Genomic DNA, 26762 nt, shown 5'->3' on the forward strand with positions numbered 1-26762 from the left:
TGCAGTTGAGAACAGATCATCATCATGACAATAATAGATTATAGCATCACGCCAGTCAGTTGCTACATCAAATCCATGAATCTTATTGACAGGGATGTAACCCTTGGGGTTGGTGCTCACCGATTGTTCCTCCGTGGCGTTGCTGGAGTTGCCCTCTGGGTCTACAGGGGAGTGATCTGTCGGGGGGTCACTGGCCTGGGAGGGGGGGCAGTCTGAAGAAGAGCTCTGCTGTGGGGCTGGAGTGGAGGCTGCAAAGTGACAATAGCCAACTTGCATTTTTCATAGAAAGAGGACATGCAGTAGAATTTCAACTTTGTTTTATACCATTTTCCAAAATGTGAAATGTTTACTGTTTAATGCTAATCTGTTCTGTGAATATATTTTAGCACCACACTACTAACATGCTTAACCTATACTGAGAGGTAATGGATTCAAATCTTTATCATATGACCTTTACTACATGTCACCCCGTCTCTTTCTTTTCCATTATACCTAACATCCTATATTCTGTGTACTATCAAATAAAGCACAACTCTTTTTGCCTTCCCAAAGGTCAATGGAGTTTTTGCGAGATACAAGGCTGTACTTTGGCACAATGGTGCTTTGAGCTAAATGCTCACAATAACAAAGCTAACATGCTGATGATGCAGGTAGAATTTTCAGTATCATAGTTCAGCATGTTGCATGCTAATATTTGCTAATTACCACTAAACACAAAATACAGCTGACGCTGATGGGAATGTCATAAGTTGAGATTAGAGGAAAAGTCATTAGAAGACACTGTCTGGGACCCATGAATGACTGTACAAAATTTTGAGCCAATCCATTTAGTAGATATTTCACTTGATGAGTGAAAAATTTGACCAGCTCTTGGCATTAAGTCATTATGATTCATCCTCTGGGCAACATGGATATCTGTAAAACATTTCATGGCAATGGCTCAGTAGCTGAGATATTTCAGTCTAGACCAAAGTAGTGGATCAACCTGACAAATTTTCATTCATAGAGTGATTGCCGCCAGCATGGCTGACAAAAATTGATCGGCTGAGATTTGAGATTTTAAAGTGCTATTTTCTTTTCACAGAGAGCTGAGCAGATGTTGGTTTAGTCAGCAGTAGTAATAATAGTAATAACAATAGTAATAATAATAATGTAGAAGGACAATAATTAAGAACACTTACGAGATTCAGTAGACGGTGACGTGGATGTACCTGGGCTCAAAGTCATCCGAGAGAGATCAAGGTCACTACAGCTCCCTTCCTCTTCCTGGGTCGCAGCAGCTGAAGGTGGCATCAGCTGACTGCAGGCCAGTGTGTCTGGTACACTCATGAGGCCTGGAGTCCCACACCTGCTCACCGCTGCTGACGCAACACCAGATCCCACACCTGCTGCTGCTCCAGCCCCTGATGTAGAGGGGCCCTCGCCTGCGTCTGAGTCCAAGCCAAGGCCTTCTTTGCTCAGGCTCAGCTGCCGCTGAAGCAGGGCGGGGTCGGCCGTGTGCTGGGGGCTGGTGATGGCCGAGGATGGGGCTGATAGGTCGCAGGCTTGGGGGCACATGGTGGTAATGGGTACCAGGCCTTGGAGCATGGCAGCTGGGATGGCATGGCCCCCCACGCCCACAGTCTGGGCCGGCATATAGGCTGCCATAGCTGCCCACTGCTGCTGAGTGGCTGGGAAAATGTTGGCCTGGCTCCAGATGACCGGCTGACCACCGGGGAGGACCTGAGCCACCTGGAGGGGCCCCTGCACGGGGAAGGCTAGAGTCTGAGCCTGGGCAGGAAACGGCTGCTGCGCCCACTGGGCTGCCTGCACTGGGCCCATGGTCATATAACCTGGAGAAGGAAGGAAATTATTAAAGGATATTAAGGCAGGAAAAGGAAGTGAAGATCATTATTATAATTTCTTCTCCTGTAATTACAATTTCAATACATTGATTTTCAAAATTAAAGCATGGTCCTATATTAATGTTGCTGTTTTGCAGTCCTTGTGTAACAGTGAGAGCTATTTAATGTTGAACATTATAGCAAAAAGATTCTCCAGCTTGTGTAGTCTTGTACTCAACTGAGACATATAATATGTATTATTGTCAGTGTCTGTTCCTTCAGTTAAAAGACCACAATAATGGTGTTGCATGGTTTAGCCCATTAGCTACAAATGTAGTTTCAGGTTTTGGTTTTGGAAATGGACCGTTTCAGAGTGTTCTACTCTTATACATACAGTATATTATATTACTGGACTGTTATTAGTCATGCATTAACATGTAAGGGGCATTTTAAGGTTGTGGCTAGTCAAGAGGCTATTGCTAACTATTTTATGCTATTGGGTACTTCTGTAAAAATGCATCATATTTTATTTATCTTATTTATTGTGATAATAATAATAGTATTGTAGTAATAATAATATAAATAATAATATAGCCTTTTTCAATGCACTCAAAGATGCTTTACAAATGATGGCACCATATGGTTCATCTTAAGCAGGTTTCAAGTCATTGCGAGTTGATTTTCATTTTGTTGTGAAATGAATGTAAAATAATGACAACCTAAATGTAAAATACTGCAAATTGTAATTAATTGACAATGGTAAATGGGTAAATCCTGTCAGTGTTTTTGTTAAAATATGAAAAAACCAACAAAATGGTCCTTTAGGAAACATCACTGTACAGTGTCTCTGTGGCTTCTAGCATAATCACATTGCTGCTCAGTATGTGGTTCTTATAAAAACAGAGATAAATCCACATCCTGCCAAATCTTTGCAAGGCTTTTCACAAACTAAACATCAAAGAAAGACATTCCCACTGGCGTTTGTTCTCTTTTATGTAGTGTATTGTGAAAGAGATACAGCATCTCGGTCTGGGTAGCTACCTGACGGCACAGAGGTGGGGCTGAAGGGGGCGTACATCTCAGCAGGATTGTGTTGCTGCTGGCGGCTGCTCCTGCTCGGGTCCAGTGTGTTGGCAGGTGATGGGGGCATCTGGGAGGAAAAGCGCACATGCAAACACACGCGCACACACACACACACAGATGTCACCACTATCAAAGTCACCTAAAAGTCACTTCGCAGCACATTAATCTGCAGTACTGTCAGATATTCAGGTAATTCCTTCCCCTGCCACCCAACCTAATATTATTGCAATTTTTCCAACTGGTATAAACTCCACAAACTTAAAAGGAGGTTTTGCTTTTGTGCGGCAGTACTCACCGAGGGAGGAGTGGACATGTCTCCGAAAAGATCAAAGTGGTTGATATTCTGTGAATTGAACCAAGGAAGAGAGAGCACAAGGCACAGTGATACATCGTGACAATGAGATTTGCACCGTCATGAAACCTTGAGTTCATCTCCACATAGGCTATGGTGGTGGCATGGGTGGGTAGGTGGGGGAGTGAAATCTATTCACAAAGGCAGTTGTGCTGTGGATGGCAAGAAACAACTATCCCCTCGTTTCACTATCAGAAAATGGATCTAAAATGAATCTTTCATGGCTCTCTATAATTGAGTGGGGAAAAGGCTATTCAGTCCCATAAAACAGACTCTGATTAGATATTCTTATGTCTGCCAATCAAGAGGGCCCCGTGAGAGCCTGGGCTGCTTTATCATGCTGATTCGACTCTGTGAGCAGATCTATGCACAGAGGAGTGTGTTTATTTCGCCGAATGAATGAATACATGAGGGAAGAAACTCCTGGAACCACCCGACCGAGACAATGAGGTCACCTCACCCTATAGGCAGATGTGACCCCTGCTCTAGTCCTCTCTGTCCTCCACTCACACTACTTAAAGGAGAGGGGACGCGGCTATGGAAGACACTATGGAATGGCTAAGTTGCATGAAATGTCTCTTGGGCCATGCACAAGCAGACAATGAATCACCACAAAAGCACAAAAACACACAGGATTTGCATGCTATAAATAAACAAATGCACACACAAACACAACATATTCCAAAAAAAGAAAGGAAAGGGTAGAAATCACAGCAATCAGTGTTGCTGCTAACATGGCGCTTATGTCCTCCTTGAATAAGCCGGGACATAACGGATCTCACAGTTTGCACGGCACTTTGTAACCATTGAGGGGTGCAGAATGAGTCAGAATTTGGAAAAAAAGGTAAACATTGTACACAGAGGTCTCTCCCTGCAGACACTGACACACATCAGGGGAGCTCTAGGCTCTCAAAAAGCTCCAACTGAATGAACAGACAAGCAGTAACACTTAGAGATATGGAAGCGCTGCTACTTATACTGGCATGGGCTGTTTGGGTGAGATAGCGAGGGGGCCAGGACAGTTTATCTGCTTGATATGCCGAGCAACAAGCACACAAACAGCGAAGAGAGAGAAGCACTTTGCTAGGGCTGTTTTCAAAAGTTGCGTGGAAATTTTCCCCGGGTGAATGTTTGGTGAAATAGGCTTGAATAAATGTTTTTATAAGCGATCTGAGAGACGTAATAGTGTGGTCACTGCATGGTGGTGAAGAACTCATAAAACCTACCAGGATGAAATGAAATATATTTTCTGTTTTGATGAAACTGGGAGGGGAGGGGGGGGGGGGGGATCAAAAAAATGCCTTTTGTGCTGTTTTCTAATCAAATCAATTCACTGTAGAAAATGTATTGCTATTCATTGAAGTACAGCATTTATGAATGTTTGGTGGCCCTGATTGGATGTAGCCGTGACTACACTGCATGCAGCTCAACCCAACACCCACCCCACCTACAAACCTCTCGTCCTCATCCTCTGAGGAAGATGGAACAGCCACCCCTATATTTATTCATCCAGTCCACTGTACAAGACAAATGGGACCAACAAACAAACAGACTCACAACCGATTTTGTCTCAAACCATCTGGTCCCGACATGCGTCAGATTCTGCACAGGATTGGATTTTGGATACAAAGCCTGCCTCGCTAATGTTCTGTGAAATTGCTGACATGTCTGACTTTGGTTGACCAATCAATTAGTCTTATCTCTTCAAGCAGGTTAGGCATGACCAATGTAGCTTTGTTTCATCATCATCATCAAAGAAAGTGGATGCAGAAACAGACCTCCGTCTGACTTGTCCTTGGCTTGGGAAAATGCATTTTAGAGCCTGTATGTTGGGACGCATAACTATTAGATATTGTAAATGGACACGGTCAAAGGGGACTTAAGACACTTCCTTCAAGAGGATATTAAAGAGAGGTTTGCAAGTAGAAGAGTAAAGAAACAAATAATAAAAATAAAAACACCTACAGTCATGAAATGGCGTTTTGGGACATCATAGATCCCTTCCTTCTGCTGACTGGTTGGGACCTGCATTGGATTGGAGGTCGAGTAAGTAACAGAGCAACACCTTTTTTCTTTTCTGTTTTCTTTTTTTTTAACAGGCTGGGTATTTTATAACAGGATCTTACAAGACCTGAAACATGTCTATTAAAATAGGAAAAAAACACTACCCTACACTCTACACACTACACTCACTACATCAATTTCGATTTTTTTTCAAGATGTAATTTTATCTTTTAGAGCAATGGGATTATGCAAATTCTACAGTTGAGCTGTTGAATCAATTCTACTTAAATCAATATTGATTGCAAACAATGCTTGAGGATGCTGTGTGCTGATTCTATGAGTATTAAGAAAGCCTATTGTTATTCTGCAACAGTATGTCTCAACTGGTTCGTCTGACAACAAGAAAATACCTCAGAAAACCCTGTCCCTCTTTGCATGTTTCTTTCACATTTATCCGAACTATCTGTTGCTTTTAACCTTGCTGCCTGTTTCTCTATCACTCCCTCAACTGGTTAACTTTCAGTTACGTTTTCCCCAAGTCTATTGATCTTGTTTCACTCTGAGATCAAATGGCATGGCAAGTGATTAATCTCTCTCTCTGCATCTTTCATCTTCAGAGGAACGCAAGATACAGAGAGGCAAAAAGAGGAGGAGGAGGAGGAGAGAGAGGGAGAGAGAAAGGGAGGGAGGGGGGGGGTAGGATTAAACCATACGACAGGTCCCTGGAGTCCTAGCTGGTCCTTCAAATGGTCTAAAATCAAAAAGGTCAAAGTGTTGGACATCTAAAAGGAGCCCAGAATACAGGCTTTGGGTGAGCTATACAGATTAAACAACTGACCTTGACTCCGCTGCAGCTGTTTCAGAAGCTAAATGAGGCGTTGTCTTCAACATAAAGCCTCTTCATTGCCTTTTTATTTTGACATTTCTAAAATGAACTTAACCCTTTTACTGTAATACATCTCACAGCTGCATTTGGTTCTTTTCTGAATGGCTTTTCATCTTCAGTCTCAGTAAAACAAAAGCCTTTTAACACCTGATCTAAACCTGAATCTGAAGAAATGTCTTGGTTTTGATTATCTCAACAAGCAATTTGCATTTGTACCTTCATTATAAAAAAAGGTGCTATAAAGTTATGTTGTTAGTACTGTTTCTATTATCATCTACCACAGGATATGAAGAGGGAGAAGAAAAGGGGGCGATGCTTGTCTTTGTACCTGATACACGCTCTCCTCTGACTGGGGGCCACGGAGGGGTTCGTGTCCAGCCTCAAACACTATGTACTACAGAATAGAAGTAGTGGGCAAGGCGTAGAGATGCAGAGAATAATGAGATGGGAAGACAGACAGAAAGGTTGGCATGTAAAATACAGCGAGGGAGTGATACATGACGAGAATAAATGAAAGCACAAGGGGGAGTGAAGATGCCGTCAAGTGGGGAGTGAGATGAGATCAGGGATGTAAAGGGTGTAAAAAAAAAAAAGGGGCATGGGAAAGAGGAATGGGGAGATGAAGAGAGAAAGAAAAAGAGTGAGGTGGAAAGAGGAAAGAGCACAAGTATAATAGGTCAGGCAGTAGTTCAAGGCAATGCGGAGGTCTTAGCTAGAGGTCTCCCTTCAACAGCAATGTGATGCTCCACCTCTTTGAGAGAAAATAGACCCGGAGGTCAGAAAAATGTGCTTGAGATCCAAGATAGAAGTCTCATCAGTAAGTATCTCCTCAAAGGTTGACGTAAATAAAATAACTTTGTGGATCTCAAATTAAAAGAACAGTGCGCCATTTTGGGAAATATACTTACATGTTTTCTTGAGTTAGATGAGGAGATCGATACAAGTGGTTTCGATCCTCTCATCCTCTTTCGAAAAAAAGCGAAGGAGCGGATTTCCTAAAATGTCGCACTTTTTCTTAAAGATTCTGGCCGCAGTCTGGAGTTTTGTCAACCAACATCAACATAATTGAAAGCTACAAATGGGAATGACTTTATGCAAACACACTTCAAGAGCAAAGAACAGAGGTGATTTTGGGAGGTGGTTGGACGTATCACTGAACATAGCATTCAGAGTAAGAGTTAGTGTTGTCTGTATTCAGTGTGAGCAAACACAGAGAAAAAAAGAAATCATGTTCAGCCAAATAAATGCACAGGGCAAAAAGGAGGGTAACAACCAGTCAGGGGTGCATGTCTTTGGAAGAAATCAGAACATTGACACAGATCAACTTAAAAAATATGGTTTTACAACACTGCACTGGCAAATGGGAGTTGAATGGTTGAACAAAACTGTCCACTAGGATGGTCTGCTGTGTATTACTGGAATGGTGGAATATTATGAATCATTAATTCAAGCAGATCAGTGACTGGAGAAGATATTTAAATTGAGGATTAAGTAATTTCTGATTCCCAGATGTGAGAGTGAAAACAGCACCAGTGAAGCTAGATATGCGTCAAGGTAAGCAGTGTTGTGTTCCTGCTCTGTGTGCCTACAGACCTACCTGATAAACTGGATCGTCCACTTCGTCCTCCAGGATGGTCTGTGCAGTGGCAGAAGGCAGATGACATGTTTTGTTTTTCATCAGTAAAACAATGCAGCCGAATGAACAGTCTCATTAGAAAATAAACGTAGGAAGAACAGAATGCAGAGCAAAAAAAATATATATATATATTCATCTCAGTCTGTCTTGCTCTGCAAGCAAGTAATTACAGACTGACAGCGTGCGAAACAGTGATTTGGTATATCACAGACACATAGATTTCCTGTCACACATGTCAGACTCCAGCGAAAAACATGTTGCACTTCCATTATATTTAGATATTCAGATGTAAATCAATGTTGCAGACAAACACAGTCTGCAATGCACTTCAGAGGGAGCTTGAAAGTGTTAAGATTTCTGTTGTGTGAATGAATTGCTGGCTGAGTTATTATGTGTGATCTCGCCTCTGAATGGGAAAGACAGCAGCAAAAGAGAGAAAAAAAACAGAAGCAGCAACTGGCGTCCTAGAGTGTCCTACCTGGTAGACTGCCTGCTCACACTGTTTGTCTTTCTGGGCCTTCTTCTCCATCTCCTCTCGCTGTTTAATGTCGTAGATGAGCGTGAAGAGGTCACGCAGGTCAATGATGAGAGGCTCCGCCTGAATGAGAGTAATGGAAAGAGAAGGAAGAAGAAAGAGAGGATGTGGCACATTAAGGAATGGGATTAAAAAGAGGAGAGAAGGGTATATGGAGGCATTAGAGGAAGAGGGGAAAAGAGATGCAAGGAAAGAAGGGATGGAGTACAGCAATGAGATGCAGAATGGCGTTTTAGTTTAAGTTTCTTCTTGTCAAACAGTTTCCAAGGTCAAAACCTTTTCATCTGATCAAAAATGGTTTCTAAATTTATAAGTCCCATATTGCAAATTGCAAGTTATGTACAATTAGCTTTAGCTGTTTTCCTTGATTAGATAAAATTTTGACTACATTTTTAAAAATTATTTACAATAAATATGCCAGGCAATCCTTGCATAGGCACACAGCTTGAATGTGTAATTGTTAAGTCTATGAATGACTTTGTCTCAGCAATGCACAGTAAAAAAAACATCATTACTTACAGTATATAAACAGTATTACTGTTCAAATTGTGTGGTCAGCACTAAGAGATTAGAAAAGACTTGTGTTTCGACATGAAATTTACTTATGCAGGCATGACTCATGGGAGGTTCCCTCAAGGACTTGAGACTTGACTCGGACTTTCCTCAAAACATTTTAAAAGAGTAGAAAAACACTCACCGACTGCGCAGTCTTGATGGCCACAAACCTGTGGTGGCCCTCCTTCCCGCAGACATAGCCAAAGGCCCGGTGGTCCCTGGTGTCCTTGGCAATGTAGCTGATTTCATGGACTGAGTGGTGATGCAGGAGCACCTAGATGGCAGAGACAGAGATAGTGATATAGAACCTTGCCACACCTACATTCTACATTATCTCTTCCTCCGCTTAAAGATGCAAAAACATTTCTTATTTTATTTGAAAGCCTTTTTTATATAATGTTTTACAATAACTGCTGTACTGCAGTACAGCAGACAACCAGCACATTGTGAGCGTAAAAACGTCCTTCAGTAAGAGGAGAGATTCAAAGGTGATGAAATCTCAATTTCACTGTTATACTATAGTTACAATAGAACTGGTACTCTGTCATAAAGGATACAATATAATTCAGTAGCAAAACGTTTGTTTTGTGTTTGATTTGGGTGACAGACATCTCTTAGTCCTTACTTTGATACCAAAAGGGTTTGAGATGCTTTGAATTTGATGACTGAGAAACACCAAATTAGTGAGCAGGAGACAATCTACTGTATGATGTATTCACAACATTGCTGACTGATGGACAGCTCTGAAACATCAGCCAAAAAATAGAAACCCTCAAAACTCAGAAAACATAAACACGCACCCATATATAGACACTGAGAGTAATTCAGCTGTCATTCAGGCACACCCACCTGCCTCCCCGCTATTAGCAGAGATAAGCTTAGACGCCGGGGAGGAGCTTTCATCTGAATATTAGCCAATATTATACGCATTCAGCGGGGAGCATCACTAGTAACGCCTGAGATTAATGTAAAATACAAAACTAATATGACTAGTCTATCCAACTCAGCAGAGAATCATGTCAGCTTTACATAAAGTATTTCCATTTAAACGCCTGCTGACGCTGCCTGCACTGGAGTGTTCCCCATTTCCACCATAATAACTCAAGAGGGATATTAAGTGTGGAGTGTTATTTACTGCCAGTAATCAGTAAATAAAATGAAGAGCATTAGGGGGCATGATTTCCAAAACAACAAATGAGCTTGTCAAAGCTTGTGAGCTGGTTGGTGGTGGCGGGAGGCTTAATGTTCGTTTTCATTACAGACGAAAATCACGCCACTATCACCACAAGTCATATTGAATACAGATATTATCAAAGATGGGTGTTTTTTTTTGGGGGGGGGGGGGGGAGAATACACGGTTGGTGGTGGGAGTGGGGGTCGGCAGCCACGGGACAAACGCTGTTGCATAATTATCAGTTTAGCACTAACGACAGCTGAGGTGGAGCCGCGGTGTAATTAGCATTAGCGGCAATGATCATTAAGGGGTGGAACTGAGTGCTAATTATCGGTTAGCGCTGATGAGCAGAGTGGGCCTATCTAGCCAACGCTACGCCCCAGGACGGGGGAGAGCCGAGCCCCTCGATCATCCTGTAATGGAACAGCAGGCCTCTGAGTCCGCCAGGGGGATGGAAGCCAGGATGGAGACGGAAACAGCCTGTCTCATAACATCACCATAACATTGCTCACTGTGCTATCATTAGCAGGCAGACAGGGCCTGAGTGATCTTAAGTAGGTCCTGCAGCATACCCCTACTCTTACTGGGGTATATGTTAAACCAGTTTACTCAGGGTCAAATATCAAATGCAAGACCTGCAATGCTGTCAAGTTCAATTTTTATGAGCTACAGGGCAAACTGTCCTATGGGGAGCATGTTACTGCTTTTTTCATTGATATTCGAAGAAAAATTATAATTTTGGTACATGCAGTGATGAAAATGACAGGTTTTATGTCAGCATAACCTTGTGAATCATCTTTCTTCTGTGCAGGTATTGCGGTTGTAGTAATATGTCAACCGTGCCAGCGAGGCTTACAAGATGGCGGCCCTGGCAGCCGTTGTGAACTGAACCGTGCGAGCGTCTGCCCTCTGGATGTCCTATACTGTAGGTTCACAGTACAGCAGCTGGCAGAGGCCTCACGGTGCAGCTCCGCCATGGGCCCACTCGCTGACATGATACTCACCCCTGATCTTTCACAGTAAATCTTGATCCCGCCGAAAGAGACCGTCAAGAAGACTCTCTGCTTATGCTCCCCTTTGGAACGTGCCGAGGAAGCCATTCCCTGCAGGAGATAAAAGGAAACGACATGAGGAGATGAAAGGATATGAGCTCAGCATGAAAGACAGTGAGCCTTCTTCTCTTCCGACTCAGGTGAGTGTGACAGTGGGAGATGGAGGGGGGATTGGGCGGGGAGATTGAAGGGAAAGATTGGGGGGGGGGTAGGGTGACAGGAGTTACATAAGGTGTGATAGGACAGAATGTTCTTTCATCTGCCTTTTCTTGAAGCTTCAGTCTCAGAGGAATTCGCATGTCGCCTCGTGCAGCAAGTCATATTATTATTACCGCCTTTTCTTTCCAAGCGCTTTTTTTTCCTCTCGCTTTTCTTGAAGTAGGTCTACTGCACTTCAACGTGACATACACAAGTGCTAGCTAACAACAATGAGGTGAGATTTGCTGACAGAATGGATCGCGCTGCTGACCGACCAGCTCGCTCCTGCAACTCCACATACTGCTGACTGAACAACCAATCTGGCCTTTGAAGTCTGTTTTTTCCCATGGATCTCGGCAGCTCCCTTTTCTTATATTCTCAACTCTAATAAAGGAAACAATTAACATCTCTGCCGTCTTCCATTTGACACGACCTGTGTGCCTGACATGTCTTTCATAGAACAAAGCCTGTCAGAGAAGAGAAGGAAGAAGAAGAGGAAAGAGGGGAGGAGATAAGAGGAGAGGAAATACCTGCCAGCTGTGCTGAATATGTCTGACAAAACTGCAGGCCCAGTTACGTTGACAAGTGGTCGACCTCTTCCACACATCAGACCCCATCCACCCCAGATTTTTTCCCTTAAAGCTTAGCTGATATTTAAAACCCAGGCCATTATGAGTTGCATTAATAACCATCAGTCTCTGCTTCTGCTGAAAAATATCCATCCATCCTTACATACATAAAATAGAGGGAGGGGTAGAGATGGATAAAGAGCAGAACAAGCAACAGGGATAAGAGAGAGATGAAGTAAGTGAGAAAGAGGCGGGTGGGCAGGCGGGTGGATGTCGATGGATGTTGTCAATCAGCCATCGGCTTCTCCATTTGGTGGATTAGTCCTCAAGGCAGCGAGAGGCAGCTCAATAGAGACCCCGTCCCCTCCTCTATCCCCTGTCCAGATAATAGCAGGTCTGTATCGACCTCTCCATTGACTGTTACTGGCTGGTGGGTGGTGACTACTGGAGTCAGACGGAGGGCACCGCTGAAATGTCAGATTTAGGCAGTGAAAAAGTTGTTTTATTGGACATATCACTTGGAATGGATATGGGCAATGAGAGGCTTTGCCTGCTGGCAATACTGTTCCTCCCGTGGGGCTTCCCACACATTTAAGCTCCAGCAAAGTCTGAGAGAAGATACTTAAAAAGCCATGCATATACGTTCTCTTTCATCCTGTAGCCACCTACTTCAAAGATGCTTATGTGCCACTTCTTTTACCAACAAAGACAGTGATAAGTATTCCCTGCCTTTTACTTTGGAGCCTGTAAACACAGTTGCCATTTAAGAGGATACAAAATAAATTGAAGAGAGGAAGCACACAATTTCTGAGTGATACAGGTCATTTATTTTGATAATTGAAATAAATAGTTTGGATGGTGGTTTCTTTTTTACCCTAACCAAAGCTAATCATACAAGAGCAAAAGTGTAAGGATTTGATTAAACAGAGTGTGCTACCATAGTAACCTAATCCAGCATTACTTCCAAGGCCTAGGGGCATTGCACACTGTATTATTTTGAGGGGTTACAGGTCGCATTATAAAAAGCCCAATTCACGACTAGCACATCCACTGTGCAGTATTTCCCTCCTGTGTGGAAGCTGGTCTTGGATGTTGCTACATCAGAGTGGGGCAAAGTTAGCAGCTCTATCCGAGTCTATTGGATTCGGGGGAAATTTACACTCCTGTCAAACTCATTATCTGAGCTAGCATTATGTTTCCCAAACACATTAGCCCTCATTGTAAAAGCCTTTTTCTTGTAATGTTAAAAGTGAAAATACAAATAAGAAAATATACATAACCTTTGTTAGCTAAGTATGTAAGCTAAGCAGCCAAACAGGGTTTTAAAATCCGACAGTTGTCCTTTCAGATGACTAAACTGATGGTCGCTAGCGAGAAATGAGTAGGCTGCTTTTGTCTCCTTCTGTGTGAAATTGAGGACACATTGTTTCAAAAATTACCAGGAATTCCAAGTGGTTAATATGCCCCCATTATCATTGTAAACTGCATATGTGCTATGCCAGAGTGGAAAGCTTGACAGGCCTAGCAACACTAACAAAGGGGGCAACGCTTTGCGAACAGTCAAGTTCAGAACATTTTAATAGACCCTTTTCACAGCAGACATCTTGATTGGCAAAGCAGGAAGAGCTCGGGTGTAAATAATAACCTTACTGATGGCTCCATTCCATTAATTGTCCAAATAAGTCATGTCAGTGAGTGAGCACACACAATATCAGAGCCCTGGACCTAGCTCACCTGAATGTAATGAAGCCATCATTAATGTTATTAATGTCACCTGTGTTTTCCTGCTTGACAAGTCAAAATGTCTGACATGAAAAGGGTCTATACACATACTGCACAATAAGTTTAATATTACTTTCATCCACAATCAGACTGTTTTTCGAAATTGTCACTTAGGACTGAGTCTAACCTCATTTCCTTGCAATATTCTGTTAAGAACAGAACAAAAATATTATCTGGGTCACAATTTCACAGTTTGCACATGTGCCACAAGTATAACATCATGGACTTTGTTGTAAAAATAGCAGGCTGTGACTGACATGAGAAGACATACAAGAGGTACATAAATTGTGGGGGTTACTGTTCTTGCAGTCACTCACCAAAAAGCGAACATGTTCTACTTAAGTGATATACTTTAAGCATCTCAGTATAGTAAGCAAAATTGCACTCCAAGGTCAAAAAAGGCTGTATGAATAAATACAGAGAAGCTTTGAGCAATTCTCAAAATACGGCAGCCTATTAGAGGGAAAATAATGAACAGAGCTGCACCTATTTTTTGAGATATAAAACCAACCTTACTGTAGTTTTCTACATGACAAAGAGCTGTGAAATAATAAGGTTGGACTTTTATTTGTTCCATCTGGTCAGTTCTTTGCAGAGCTTCAGTGAGTCATATACAGGAAAAGACAGCTAGCTCCCATGACTCATTCAACAGACAATACAGACATGCCCAAGCATGCCCTCTCCAAATCTGACTGAGATGAGTGAAGAGGCTCAATAATGTCCCCGCAGACAAACTAAGACAAACACACACACACACACACAAACACACACACACACACACACAAACACACACAAGTCTGTACCTTCAGCTTCATCATGGAGTCCTGGCACAGCTTGTCCCCGCGCGCCGCTGTCACCTCATCAATCCCGATCAGCTTGGCCTTGTAGCGCACACCATCTCCACGGAAACGCTTAATAAGCCCCGCCTCGCTGCGGTCCTGACCTGCGGTGGGAAAGAGGGAGACAAAAAAAGAGGATGGGAATAAGGAGGATGAAATGAAAAAGGAAATGATTACAGGAAACTAAGATGTGTGAGCTCAACTGAATCTTACAACTTGAGTTTCAGGCCCTGCTTGAATTATAGAGGCTATTACTATGTGTGTGTGTGTGTGTGTGTGTGTGTGTGTGTGTGTGTGTGTATGTGTGTATGAACTGGCTGCTCCAGTATAAATATTTATGGAACAGGAAATACAGAATGAATAGTAAATTAGCAGCAGCAAGCAAAGATTGGAAGAAAATTGAACTTGAAATTGGAAATGAAGTTGGTTTAAGCCAATGGACTAAATGAGAAAAACAACTGGAACATTGAAAACACTCTACCATCACCTATCGCATGCACGGCATTGTGGGGGATTCACACAGAAAGCTAGGGTGGAAAGTTACGGGGTGGCCAACTGGGGGTTCTTGCCCCCACGCCGCACCAACGCCCACAGTTCCCATGGGTGCTATTGGTGGTGACAAACCAGCTTGAATGGCTGCTATTGAGAGGAATCATCTCGGTCCAGCGCTCGCCCACAATCCACCAGGCCCTCACTGGGTGATGGATGTTGGGTGGTGGCAGGATGGTGGTGTGAGATGGGGAGGTGTTTGCAAGTGTGTGTCTGGATGGCCTCAGGCTTTATAGTGTTATCCCCTCCCTTCTCCCTCCCATCCCCACTGCTGATTATTCTGTCTGTCAGTCTCTGCAGCCGCCCTGACACCACCTTGACACTGACACCTTTCTCATTTTGTCTCTGCGCTGTCTGCCGTGGAACTGTTTTGATTATGTGGGCGTGAGCCTCGAGCACTGTCTCATGTGTCTACAATGTATAAACCATCCCCTCATAACCTGTGCAGGGTTTGTCAGCCGCGACGCCTCACTCCCGCAGCATTTACACAAAGAGATAGTAGGATTTCAAATCAAGGTCACCAGCACCTTGGAGATTTTAACAGTTTTCAGGCCCCTTGCTCATTCAATTCTAGGTCATGCGCCTGTACAGTGCATCAGTTAACGGAACATTTAAGTGGCTAGCTAAGCTGTGTGTGAGAAGAGGACAAGGTTTAATATCCCTAACAGAGACAGTCAGGCTGTACTCAAACACCGTATTACACCAAAATGAGCTTATTCCACCCCAGAAACACACAGTATTGCTACATCTACCAGAACACAAGTGGAATTTCTTGCTCCATTCCTGCATTTTCTGATGAAAAGTCCAAAGAAATTTTGAAAATTTAGAAAAAGAGGAAATTAACTGGCTCGTGCAAATGAAAAAAAAAAAGTCCAATGCAAGTGCTTGTCTTGGCTATGCACACCCTCTCACTAATTCATGAGGGCACAATTCTCCAAAGGGGGGGAGGGCTTGACAATGCTAAAGTCATTAAAGTCTCTAAGCAAGTGAATGTCAAATCTGGGTCTAATTTAGACTTGTTTCCCTGCCAGAGGATAATGAGTCTTATATACAGCCACCATGTACCTCTGAACATAAACCAGATGCAGCCTGGCATGCACACAACTACCGTGTAGAGAAATCATTAAATAGAGGAACTGTAGACATTGCCATGAGGCAATGTCTACATATATACATGATTACAGCAGGTGCTGTTGCTTAAACCCTTCAGGACAGATGCAAGGAAGGGTGGACGTCTGCAGTAATTATTGCTGTACTTGATTTAAACCATCCTTCATACAGCGACTGTGGTCTATTCATACAGTATTATGCATTCCATCCTGATTTTACTGACTCATACACTCTGAAATGTAATGTAAAATGCATGCTGCTCCAGTTGCATTTTAAACACGATCAGTCCAATTCAGTGCAGCTCTCTCACATGAGCTTTAACCAGATGTTCTGTGCCATTTGTTTCTTTACATACAGCGTGCCATTTCCCCTAATAACACTTCAGGAGAGATTTAGAGGTTTATGCACAGATCCTCAAAAAAGTAGGCCTTGCATACCGAATGAGAGTCTTGACACAGTGGCATAACTCATGTGCTACGTGCTCTGGGTTCAGATCAAGACAAGCGAGTGTGCTGTATTTGAAAACTAAAAAGCTGCGGGGCATGCTGTTTCATGTTGTTAAAAACTGTAAGGAAGGAGAAGAGAAAGGAAGAAGGTGTGTGTGTGTATGTGTGTGTGAAAAGGGGTGACAAATATTCCTCTGGCTTTCTGGATTTACAATTACCCAAGGTTGAATGGTCCTCACAATAATTCTTGCCCATAAGCCTGCTGCTCATAATTTGTCTGACAGAGGGTTGCCTAAAGTATTGTCTACTGTTAGTCTGTGTCCAAGTGTATCCTACGCATGGCACAACATGCCTGCCATTTGGGAATCCTGGTGGTCTGAGGTCTGTGTGTCTAGGGTTAGAATCCAGCCAGAGACCTTTGTCACATGTCTCTCCCACCAATTTTTCCTGCTGCCCTCCTTTAACAATGCTCTAATAAAGACAAAAATGCGATAAAATAAAAATAATATTAAAAATTGGAGCCAGGACATCACAGGGTTTCAAACCAAACGCTACAATCACCCACCTGAAACACAGGCCCTGCACCAGGACCATGCAGAGAACAATTACTGTGAGCCCTGCTTCATACTGTTTCAGGGCTCGTCTCTGATCACAGTGTTGCATCTTCCTCCTTGCCACACTAGAATGGGGACAGTGAAGGGACAGATGGCAACAGATGGAGAGTCAGAAGTGCCCCTCCAGATATAAGGACTTGGCAACAAGAAACTTTTTGTTGGGGATCCGGGCATCGAGGCAGCTTAACCTTTGAACTTCTCTGAGTGTGCATCCGTGTCTGCTTGTCTGTTTCTGTCAATGTCCCTGTCTGCCAGTAGGCCACACAGGCCATTCATTTAGCTATAATGAAAGGGTACAGATATGCCTACTGAGCCGTGTTTTTTACTGACATGCAATACACAATATTAACCATTATCTTTGCGTGGGACATTTGATATCTGTCAAATGAAAGCACTAGGTATGTCTTATCAGCGCAGGGGGGCTTTAAGCAGCAGTGAGGAGAATGGATGTATTCGGAAGGCAAATCTGTCCCTGCCATCTGCCTCCTCCATGTGCACAAAATAACTTTCATAAGCCTCAGCAAACGCACAGACACACATTCACAAACATTAACAGCAGCGCTTGTGCCTTCGTCTAACTCACACTGATGACACAAAATTCCTCTACCCAACTTTGGCATTTAACACAAGATCGAGGTTTTGGTTAAACGACAGATCGTTAAAGCAGTTAACGGAGTTAATGAGGGGTATTGTGCACATCGTCAATGCAGTGGATAGACCATTGACTCACTGCAGAGTTACATGCAGGTATTGATGTGTGCTGGGTGGTGATTGAGCAAGACAGTTTTTTTAAGGTAGGGGCTCCACAATGCTCTCATCACATTGATAGTGAAGAAGTGTGATGAAACAGCTGGATAAGTGTGCCAGCAAATGATTTGGTCAAATGTGGGAAATTGTGTTTGAATAGGGTGAAATGGTTAGTATTTGCACAGCCTCTTATAATCTTTCCAATGTCATACATTCAGTATGAGAGGTGACTGGTGATTTAATCTGCTGTTTGCCTCCCTCTGTCTCTCTCTGTCTGTTTACTGTCTCTCCATCTTTCTCTCTTAATGTCTCTCTGTCCTCCATTCCTTGTCTCTCTTTTTAAAATGAATCATTTTTTTGTGCACAGATTACAGTGGGAGAGCAACAGTTGCTATGGAGATAGAGTAAAGTCACGCATGTAAAGCAATTCTGTCGATGGGTAGAGGGGAGCTTTAGCTTTACCGTGGCAGTCAGAGTTTGCTGCAGTGAGGTTTGTTTTTTCGAATGGTTTTGAAAGGAATGACGATTGGAAATGTAATGATATCCCTTAAACAAAAATACAAGGTGGTGTGTCCATTATCTCCCCTTAATATTAGGGTTGGTTTCTATTTTATGTAAATCTTCTTTTATACTCTGAAATGCACCATTTAAAAGAATTATGTTGCAATATGTAAAACATAAGCACAGCACACATTAAAGGTAAGACTGAAGATATTCAGCATTTTCTTATTGTCAACAAATCCAATGAAAAGACCAAAACCAACAATGAATGTATTGTACTGACATGATGCACAGTAAAGTGTAGTAATGTGATTAATTACTGCAGTAGTTTAAAGAATGACAATTTGAAATTTCATAATTACACTGGACTTTTTCGGAAGACGTTTTGACTTGTCACAGTAGGAAAAGCACAGGTGTAAATAATCAAATTAATGAAGGCTGGACTCTATTTAGCTGTTTCAGTTTCAGGTCCTGGTATTGTGCTTGCTGGCTTGTGACTTACTGGGACACAGAGCCATCATTAAAGGGGACGTATTATGCTTTTCCTTATTTTCAGACATAATGTCACAATGTCGGATGCTAACGTTAAAAGTGGCCGACGTGTCAGATAACGAGGTAAACGTATATAGCAGTAATCCCTGTGAGCAGAAAGCAGCAGCTTCAGACTGCTCTGAACGCTCGGTTTCAAACGTTTTTTTCTACTTTCAGCCCGAGCTGACGTGAGTTCGTGACAGATTTCTTTATATGGACATCTGCTACGTGCACAGCGCGCGAGTTCGCTGCTCCGCAGTAGTTACACCAAGCCACGTCTGCAGCTCTTCATAAAACATCATCCTCACTATGGCTGTTTCTGCTTGTACTCTTCCTCCATGCGTTATTTCTAACTGATCCACTGAACAAATAGCTACAAATAGTTCCATATGTTGTTGTTTTGACCGTTTTTTAGCACTGCTAACAAAGCTCTGCTAAGTCAGTGAGGAACACATTTTTACTTCCTGTAAATTCTTCACAATGAAAGTCTCCCGTTAGTTAGTCATTTAAAAGCTTTTAATTTGAAGCAGTAAAACAGGAAATGTTTAGTTTGCAATGACGGTAAAGTTAGATAAGTTTGATACATACAGCTGGCCAATCAGAACAGAGTGGGCTCATCGGGAGGGGGGCCTTAAAGAGACAGGAGCTAAAACGAAGCGTAAGAGAAACTGTATATTGAGGGGCTGCATAAACGGCCAGTATAAGATAAATAAGGAGTTTTTTTTTAACTTTGAATCATGCAGAGCTACTCTGGTGGAGTCCAAAAATAAAAAATTAGAGTTGAAATGAGCATAATAGGTCCTCTTTAATGTTATTAGTAACACCTATCCTTTCCCTACTTAATGCCTGCTTACTTCAACTTTTTATGGGTTGGTGTGTTCACTGTCTTCCAAGGAAAAGGTTGAAAGTCATTTCTGTGCGTTCAGTGGACAGCTAGGCTCATGGGCTGGAGGTGGCTAGCCTCCACCAAAAAGATGAGATACGCCTTCTGGTAAGAAAGTTGTCTTATTTACATGTTATATCTTTGTGTTAGATACTAGTTGGCCACTAGTAAGCCTACAATCTACAGTTGGAGGGTGTGTAAACCCTGCGACTTCTGGAGTGCTGCCTGCAGTCACTGGGGCTAAGCTAGCTGTTGATGGTGAGTAATTACATGCAAACTGCATTGTTAGGCTTGCTTTTTGTTCAGCCACGAGTGTCATCTTCTATTTGTACCTGTAGTTTAAAAGGAATAGTTTGACATTTTGGAAAATATGCTTTTTCCTTTCCTGCTAAGAGTTAGATGAAATGTGAAGCTAAAGGTAGGAGACAGTTAGCTTTGCTCCAGCATATGATTCCCTGTGAAACCACAACTTCACAACCAAAACATCAGTTTTCAAGAGATTAAACCAATAAAATAACGTGTTAATTAGTGAGCTTTCTGTTTCCCCCTGCTTCTAGTATTTATGCTTAGCTAAGCTAATCAAAGTCTCCCGGCTCATATTTAGCATATGGACACTTACCAATCTAATTCAAAGCATATTTCTCAAACTGTCAAACCTTTCCTTTAAATACAGAAGATGTGACACCTTTGGTGTGAGAAAGCTGGGCTGACTAACAAAGTAATGTAACTATTAGCCTTTTGTAACAGTATTACTGTATTACTGCTGTTGAGTAATTAATTAGTACGTTAACACACATAAATGAGCTACACTGTTGCACGGGGTGACATGTTCATGTCCATTACAAGGAACATGGACATGGTTTACTGTGAGACAGTTCCACATATGCCAGTCAGGTTGGTGAATATTCACTAAGGTGCAAAATGTGTATTAATCTACAGCTTAAATTATTCCCCAACAAATGCACTATTCAATCCTGAAAACTACTGCTGTTCCACTGCTGTTTTAGAAATTTTCTCAGTCTTTTTAAGAAGTGAAGCTGTATATTTGTGATGCATTTTTATAGATTTATATCTTCAGTAGAAGTGGTGGCTTAACTGTAACAAACACGGTAGGGAGGTCAGAAAATATGAAAAAAAGACGAAACAAATTTCACAAGAAGACAAATATAGAAAACAGATTAACCTCATGAATATAGATGGTGCTTTGCCTAAATATATATCATCAACTTGATCCTCGATAGTGTCCTTCACCTGGCCCCAGCCTGCTCACAACCACCGCTAGCTGTGCTGCCTGACAGTCTTCATTCATTTATGTTGCCCCATTTCCATTTATATGGATCTAAATAGCATCTTTGCTGATTGTGACAATGGTCCCTGCAGCACATGTGATTAACATGGTAAAGTCAGGGGCTGATAGCCTGTGCTGATAGCCCTCTCCTATGAGCCGCATGGCCACGTGTGTAATAGTCCCCTCGCTCTGCTCTCCCCCCTCCACTTAGCTCAAATCGATGGGCCCTCCTCCAGCCCAGCCATTTATCTGAGCAAGCCGACAGAGCCAGTGAAACAGCCACAGAGGACCTGGCCCCGCGGCCTTGTTACAGCTAGCTCGCAGTAGCCAGATTTACTGGACTAGCTGGAGTGGCTTTATTCATGGATGGAAAAATGAGTAAAAAAAAAAAAAAGAGGATGAGGAGAGGGAAAGGCAAATGAGAAAGCATCCTCTTCTTGCTCACTTCCTTCCCCCCTCCCTCTGAATCTCACTCTTTCTACCTCTCTATCTCCACTTCTTTCCTCCTCTCAGCCAATTCAATCCCATTTCAATCTCCCAGTGAACGTTCGAAGAATGCCTCGTCCTATTACATCACTTATGCTGTTCATCAAAGCGACAGGGTGTGAATTACCCTGTCCATGACACCTAAATCATGCCACTACCAAACCCTGGGGCTACACGGAATAGCTGTTACTACATCTGGATCCCTGGGATGAGACAGGGAGCCTCTCGGCGAGCTTGACAGAGTGAAGCCTCTCTTCATGTAGTCCAGTGTTATTTAGCTCCATCCAAACATGGCTTTAAGTTATGTTCGCTGCCTGCCAAACACAGGAAAGTAAACCCTGCCAGTTTCCCATTTTGTCTTGACTCCATTTCTCCATGTCTTTGTTGCATTTTGAGTACTTTTCACTCAACATTATGCTAGATAGCATGGTTTTATCTCAATACACACAATTATAGACACAATGTGAACCTAATATTTTACATGCGTTTCCACTGTCACCTGCATTAAAGAATTGTTGTAGAACTAATGAATTATTGTCTCAGAGATGAGGGATTTTGGTAAGTATTATCTCACATACCTTTGATCCTCCTAGACTCCTTTCGTTGGCTGGTTTTGACACCCGGCTGGAGCTCGGCCTCTGCTGACATCCTCCACTGCTGAGTCCCTTATCCTGCTCACAGCAGATCCACCATGGGTTAGCAGCACACTAGCTAATCCTCCAACTCCCAGTGTCCAGTTCCCCCACTCTGGTCTTTCTCACAGTCGCGCTACAGTGGAGAAAATCTCTTTCAAATCCATGGTGAGATTTATTGTCCTCCTCAATAAATGAAGATCCAGCATTGATAAGTACCCTCCGTCACTGCTGGCCCATGGTGTTTGAGTATGGCTAAACAACACGTGAAAAGATGACTGAGTTATGAGCTTGGTGATCCTCTCGAGAACAGCTTCAGATCAGATTTGACATCTTCTGGAGTGCATCTGAGTTCTCTCCCTGAAGGTCAAGTATCACATGGTCCACTGTTGCTCTTTTCTGAAGGTCCACCTATCGCTCAGGAGTAATTCCCCCCAGGGGAGGCTGCAACATTGATTGAATCAAATATTGTTCTTCAGTGTAGGTCAGGAGTGGATATTATTCCTCGGTGGAGTACTTCAGATGCAGTCCGACAGCCCATCACAGTCACTTGCTCTGAGCACTGCAAGGCGAGGAGACAGAGATGACAGTTAATGTTAAGCTGGCGATGGTTAAAAATTAAAATCACAAACACATGCCACTTGATAACTCATTACAAGATTAATTTAACATAAGAAATGGCAGGCACCAATTTAACAAATCAACAAAGATGTTATTATCTCTTCTGGATCATCAATCCTTAATGAGGGTGTAGCAAACACTTACTGTTCAGCGCCCACCCTTGAAGGAGACCTGTGGTGAAATATTTGATTCTCTTGTTTTATGTACTGCTTGTGAGTAAATATAGCACATTAAAGCATGACCAGTGCTTCTGTGCATGCAAAGCAAATTTTCAGAAGATGGATTGTTAACGCTTCTTGCTCAGGCCAACAGCACGAGAGGAGGGGAAGTAGCAGAGAGCGATGAATGACAGGCTGTTTCAAAGCAAACTGTGGTGGGAATCCTGGCACAGTTGTCTATAAACTGGAACCCCCCACATTGTGCTTTAATGCCCTTGAATCATACACTGCTAACACGGGGGCCGTGCCAAGCTGGCACTGTGGTTGGCACCGCTTCTGTTGGCATGGTGACGGGCCATTGTGGAAAAGGAGGCCTTCAGCCTACCCTGGCCTGAATAGAGCTGCTCCACATCGAGCAGTGGGCACACATTATCCTGTGTGACATTGTCTGACATTGTGAGCGTTTGTGATGAGAGTGAGTGAGAATGTAGGTAAAAGGAACGTCATCTGAGTATCATTTTTGAATGTATTTTAAAAATACTTCACGTTTATACTCTGCATTCTTTCAACAATTTGCCTCTTCTTTAAACTGTTTCTGATGTAAGGCAGAAAAGATTTAAGGACATGACTTATTAAAGTGTCACTCAGATTTCAAAAAGCATATTTTCACACTTGACTTCATTTTTTCAGCACCAAAAATGGAATTTCATTCATCTCCATTGCATTAGTGTGGCAGCTGTTCGGCTAGTAGCTCCACTGGTGACCTCGACACTACATAAGTTTGGTCACATACAGTGAGGTGTACACTTAGGCAAACCATAGGAGAAATATCCAAATTATTATTTTATTCAAGAGCAGGTTGTATCCTCAAAGGTATATTTTTGATCCCACAGGTATCTGCACAGAATGATAAAATGATTGCCTGGTGGGAAACCAATGTTTAAATACTGTATTCCCATTCCCATACTGCGCTGCCACTGCTGCAGAATTACAGAATAATATGGGGAGTGCTGAGGTCACAAATGGGGCTACATGGCTTCCATTATATGTCGGTGAGAAAATGTTTTTCTTCTGTAATTTGGGTGAAGCAACTCTTCGAGATGGACATTTCTGTTATATATGTATACGTAGAACAAATGAAATAGTCACTCCACAGCCGTGTCTGCCTCCTGCTTTTCCTGCAGACGAGTCTTTCAACCCTCCCATTATTCCAAAATGAGCTGTGATGCTAAGACACATTTCATTTCCTTGAACAACAGGTCATTGTGGTTGCCTCATCACCGACAGTTCTCCTTGTGCATGGTTGTCTAGACCATGTGTCACCCCTCATGTGTGCTCATGAGGCAGATAATGTCACCCAGGTCCAGGGGAAGGGGCAGTCTCCCCATAAGTACGTCTCAGATGTAGCCTTGGAGTAATGGGAGAGGTATTTTCCATGTCACAAAGAACCTTATCAGAATGTAATTTTCATTACCAACGAGGGAGATATGCCTCATTGTATTTGACGGAAGAGCGATTTAATGTGATGTACGGCTGCTTTTCAAAACCAATGCTATCTAGGTCACCCAGACTCCACAATCTGCTCCGTGTTTTAACAGCTCCCAGTGTCTCTTATGATTTGGGTCAGAGTTAACGAGCATCACTCATTTCTCCAGCTACTCTGTAACTGTTAGGGGATGTCAAAAGCCCTTGACAAAAGCCACCCTTTATTTATTAATTTGTTCATTTTAGTACAACCTCTCTCAAGTGCAAAGAAAAACTTCCTTGAGGGAAGTCAATTTCATTTCTGCTTGCATTTCTTTTATTTCCCTCCATCAACCCACTGCTGTCTTTGTCTCTGTCTCTGTCTGCCTGTCTGCCAGTATTTCACAAATCATCTCTGAAGATGTTTGTTTCCTGCTTGCGTCAGAATCTTTACCCCGTAACCGGATTATTGAACAAAAACAGGCATGCTGTGAGAAAACCTGATGTATGGCAACTCTCTCTCCCTTAACATTAAGCACATCAATCATGCAAGCCATTGATTCTTCAGGAGAGGAGTTTGAGCGTATACCTTCACAAGGCGAACTAGACCCCCTGGGCACCATGCAGGTACATATATCTTGTCATGCAGCTTTGGTGCATTGGGATGAGATGTGATCTGAATCTTTGTTGTGAAGAGAAACCATTCTGTCTTTGCCATTTTGATCAGTTTGTCAGAAGCCTACATCCTTTAGAGAGTTGAAGTACAGGTAAATCAAAACACTCCAGTAACACTATAAACTGGCATCATGATCAAAAATAACATACACAGTAATATGTTGTTACTGTTTTCAATTCTTTATAACTATTTAATTAATGCACAAACCATATAATAGGGAATTAGCTTGAAATGACATGAGTTTTTTATTTATTTAAAATAAAACTATGATTTTGTTCTTTGATTTATGTTGGCGAGACAAAACCTTGTAATTTCCATCAATTATATTGAGTTCTATCTTTATAGCCGTCTCCATGGATGAAAATGATTCACTAAGTATAATGAGATATCCAATCATGTTTACCATCTCAGAAATATAATGTGCAATCACAGAACATGAGTTGATTCTCAAATTAGATCATTCTTGAGATTCTTTTAAGCTCCTGCATTCAAGTAAGTAACGTTTCCTCATGAGACTGGTGTTTAATAGACTGCACAATCAACCTCATATAGTGAGACAAGCCTCTGTGCATCCTGCCACCGACGAGTAACAAAGGTTGAACAGTCATCTATCACTGGATATGGCCAATTACACCTCCATTCACTGCGGTCCCGACGGAAGGCGCAGTCTGTGCTTTCCAGCTTGCTTGTGACTGGTGAGGAGCAGGGAGGCCCCGTCCCCAGGACCATCTCTATCGCTTCCTGGCCAAGGCTGGCATGGCCCAGAGCTGGTGGAACGTTTGTTCGACAGACCGGCTTTGGCACCTTGCGCTGGTCATCTTTGTTACAAAATGCCCCCCAGCTTATGGACTGGGACACAACTGTCACAACCTGGCCTAGCAAAGCTCCTCTGAATAGCCCTGCTGTGTTACCTTGTGTCACCGATGGCAACAAAGGCCCACCAACAACTGCTTTATCTACTCCATACATAAAGCCTTTAATCTGTGTTGTTGTGAAATGCTATATTTTCCCAGGGTTAGACCTTTTATTCTCTTCTACATCCGCTCTTATCGCGGCCTCACAATCAACTATAAGGTCTCTCATGTGGCCTTACAAGTGGCTGATAGCCCTTGAATCTAAGATAAGGTTAATTTGCTTTTGTTGGACTAATTAGATTCCTGACTAGCTAGTGGCTGACTGGCATATGGGTCTTTGGGGTAAAGCTGCAATCTATTAACACTTCTGACCATATGATTCAGTGGGTTAATCATCTCACACACAGCCATAGCAAGCTATAAGAGGCATAAGAAATATGTAAATGTACAGTAACAAGAGTCTGCCAGGCTCTTAGGCACATCCAAATGTTGTCGAGACATTTCAGTAAAAAACACTAATGTGAATGTATTCTGGAGCCTAGAAGTGTCTGTTGGATGGATTTCTCATCCAATATTTGTTGAGATATTTCAGTCTGGACTAAGGAGGTCCAACTCTACCAACCAGCCAGCAGACTGACTCTGCCATCCATCGCCACATCGCTAGCGTGAATAAAAACCAAAGGATGTTAGAAGCATCAGAGCTAGAGAGGAAAC

At 42.6% G+C, this 26762-nt stretch overlaps 1 protein-coding gene across 1 annotated transcript in view; it reads right to left on the bottom strand.

Annotated features, from left to right (window-relative positions):
- Positions 1-26762, bottom strand: part of LOC137193495 (complement component C8 beta chain-like) — a 50641-nt gene that overhangs the window by 10290 nt on the left and 13589 nt on the right. Inside the window, exons 2-13 of the mRNA XM_067604710.1 lie at positions 22222-22837; positions 14453-14592; positions 11053-11151; positions 9017-9148; positions 8263-8382; positions 7746-7784; positions 6477-6542; positions 5224-5283; positions 3202-3249; positions 2865-2973; positions 1182-1832; positions 121-248 (exon numbers count right to left, since the gene is read on the bottom strand). Coding sequence (XP_067460811.1) covers positions 121-248; positions 1182-1832; positions 2865-2973; positions 3202-3249; positions 5224-5283; positions 6477-6542; positions 7746-7784; positions 8263-8382; positions 9017-9148; positions 11053-11151; positions 14453-14592; positions 22222-22291 — 1662 coding nt within the window. The 5' untranslated portion in view covers positions 22292-22837. The remainder of the gene's footprint in view (positions 1-120; positions 249-1181; positions 1833-2864; positions 2974-3201; positions 3250-5223; positions 5284-6476; positions 6543-7745; positions 7785-8262; positions 8383-9016; positions 9149-11052; positions 11152-14452; positions 14593-22221; positions 22838-26762) is intronic.

This window comes from Thunnus thynnus, chromosome 12 (genome assembly GCF_963924715.1).
Source record: "Thunnus thynnus chromosome 12, fThuThy2.1, whole genome shotgun sequence".
Taxonomy (NCBI): Eukaryota; Metazoa; Chordata; class Actinopteri; order Scombriformes; family Scombridae; genus Thunnus; species Thunnus thynnus.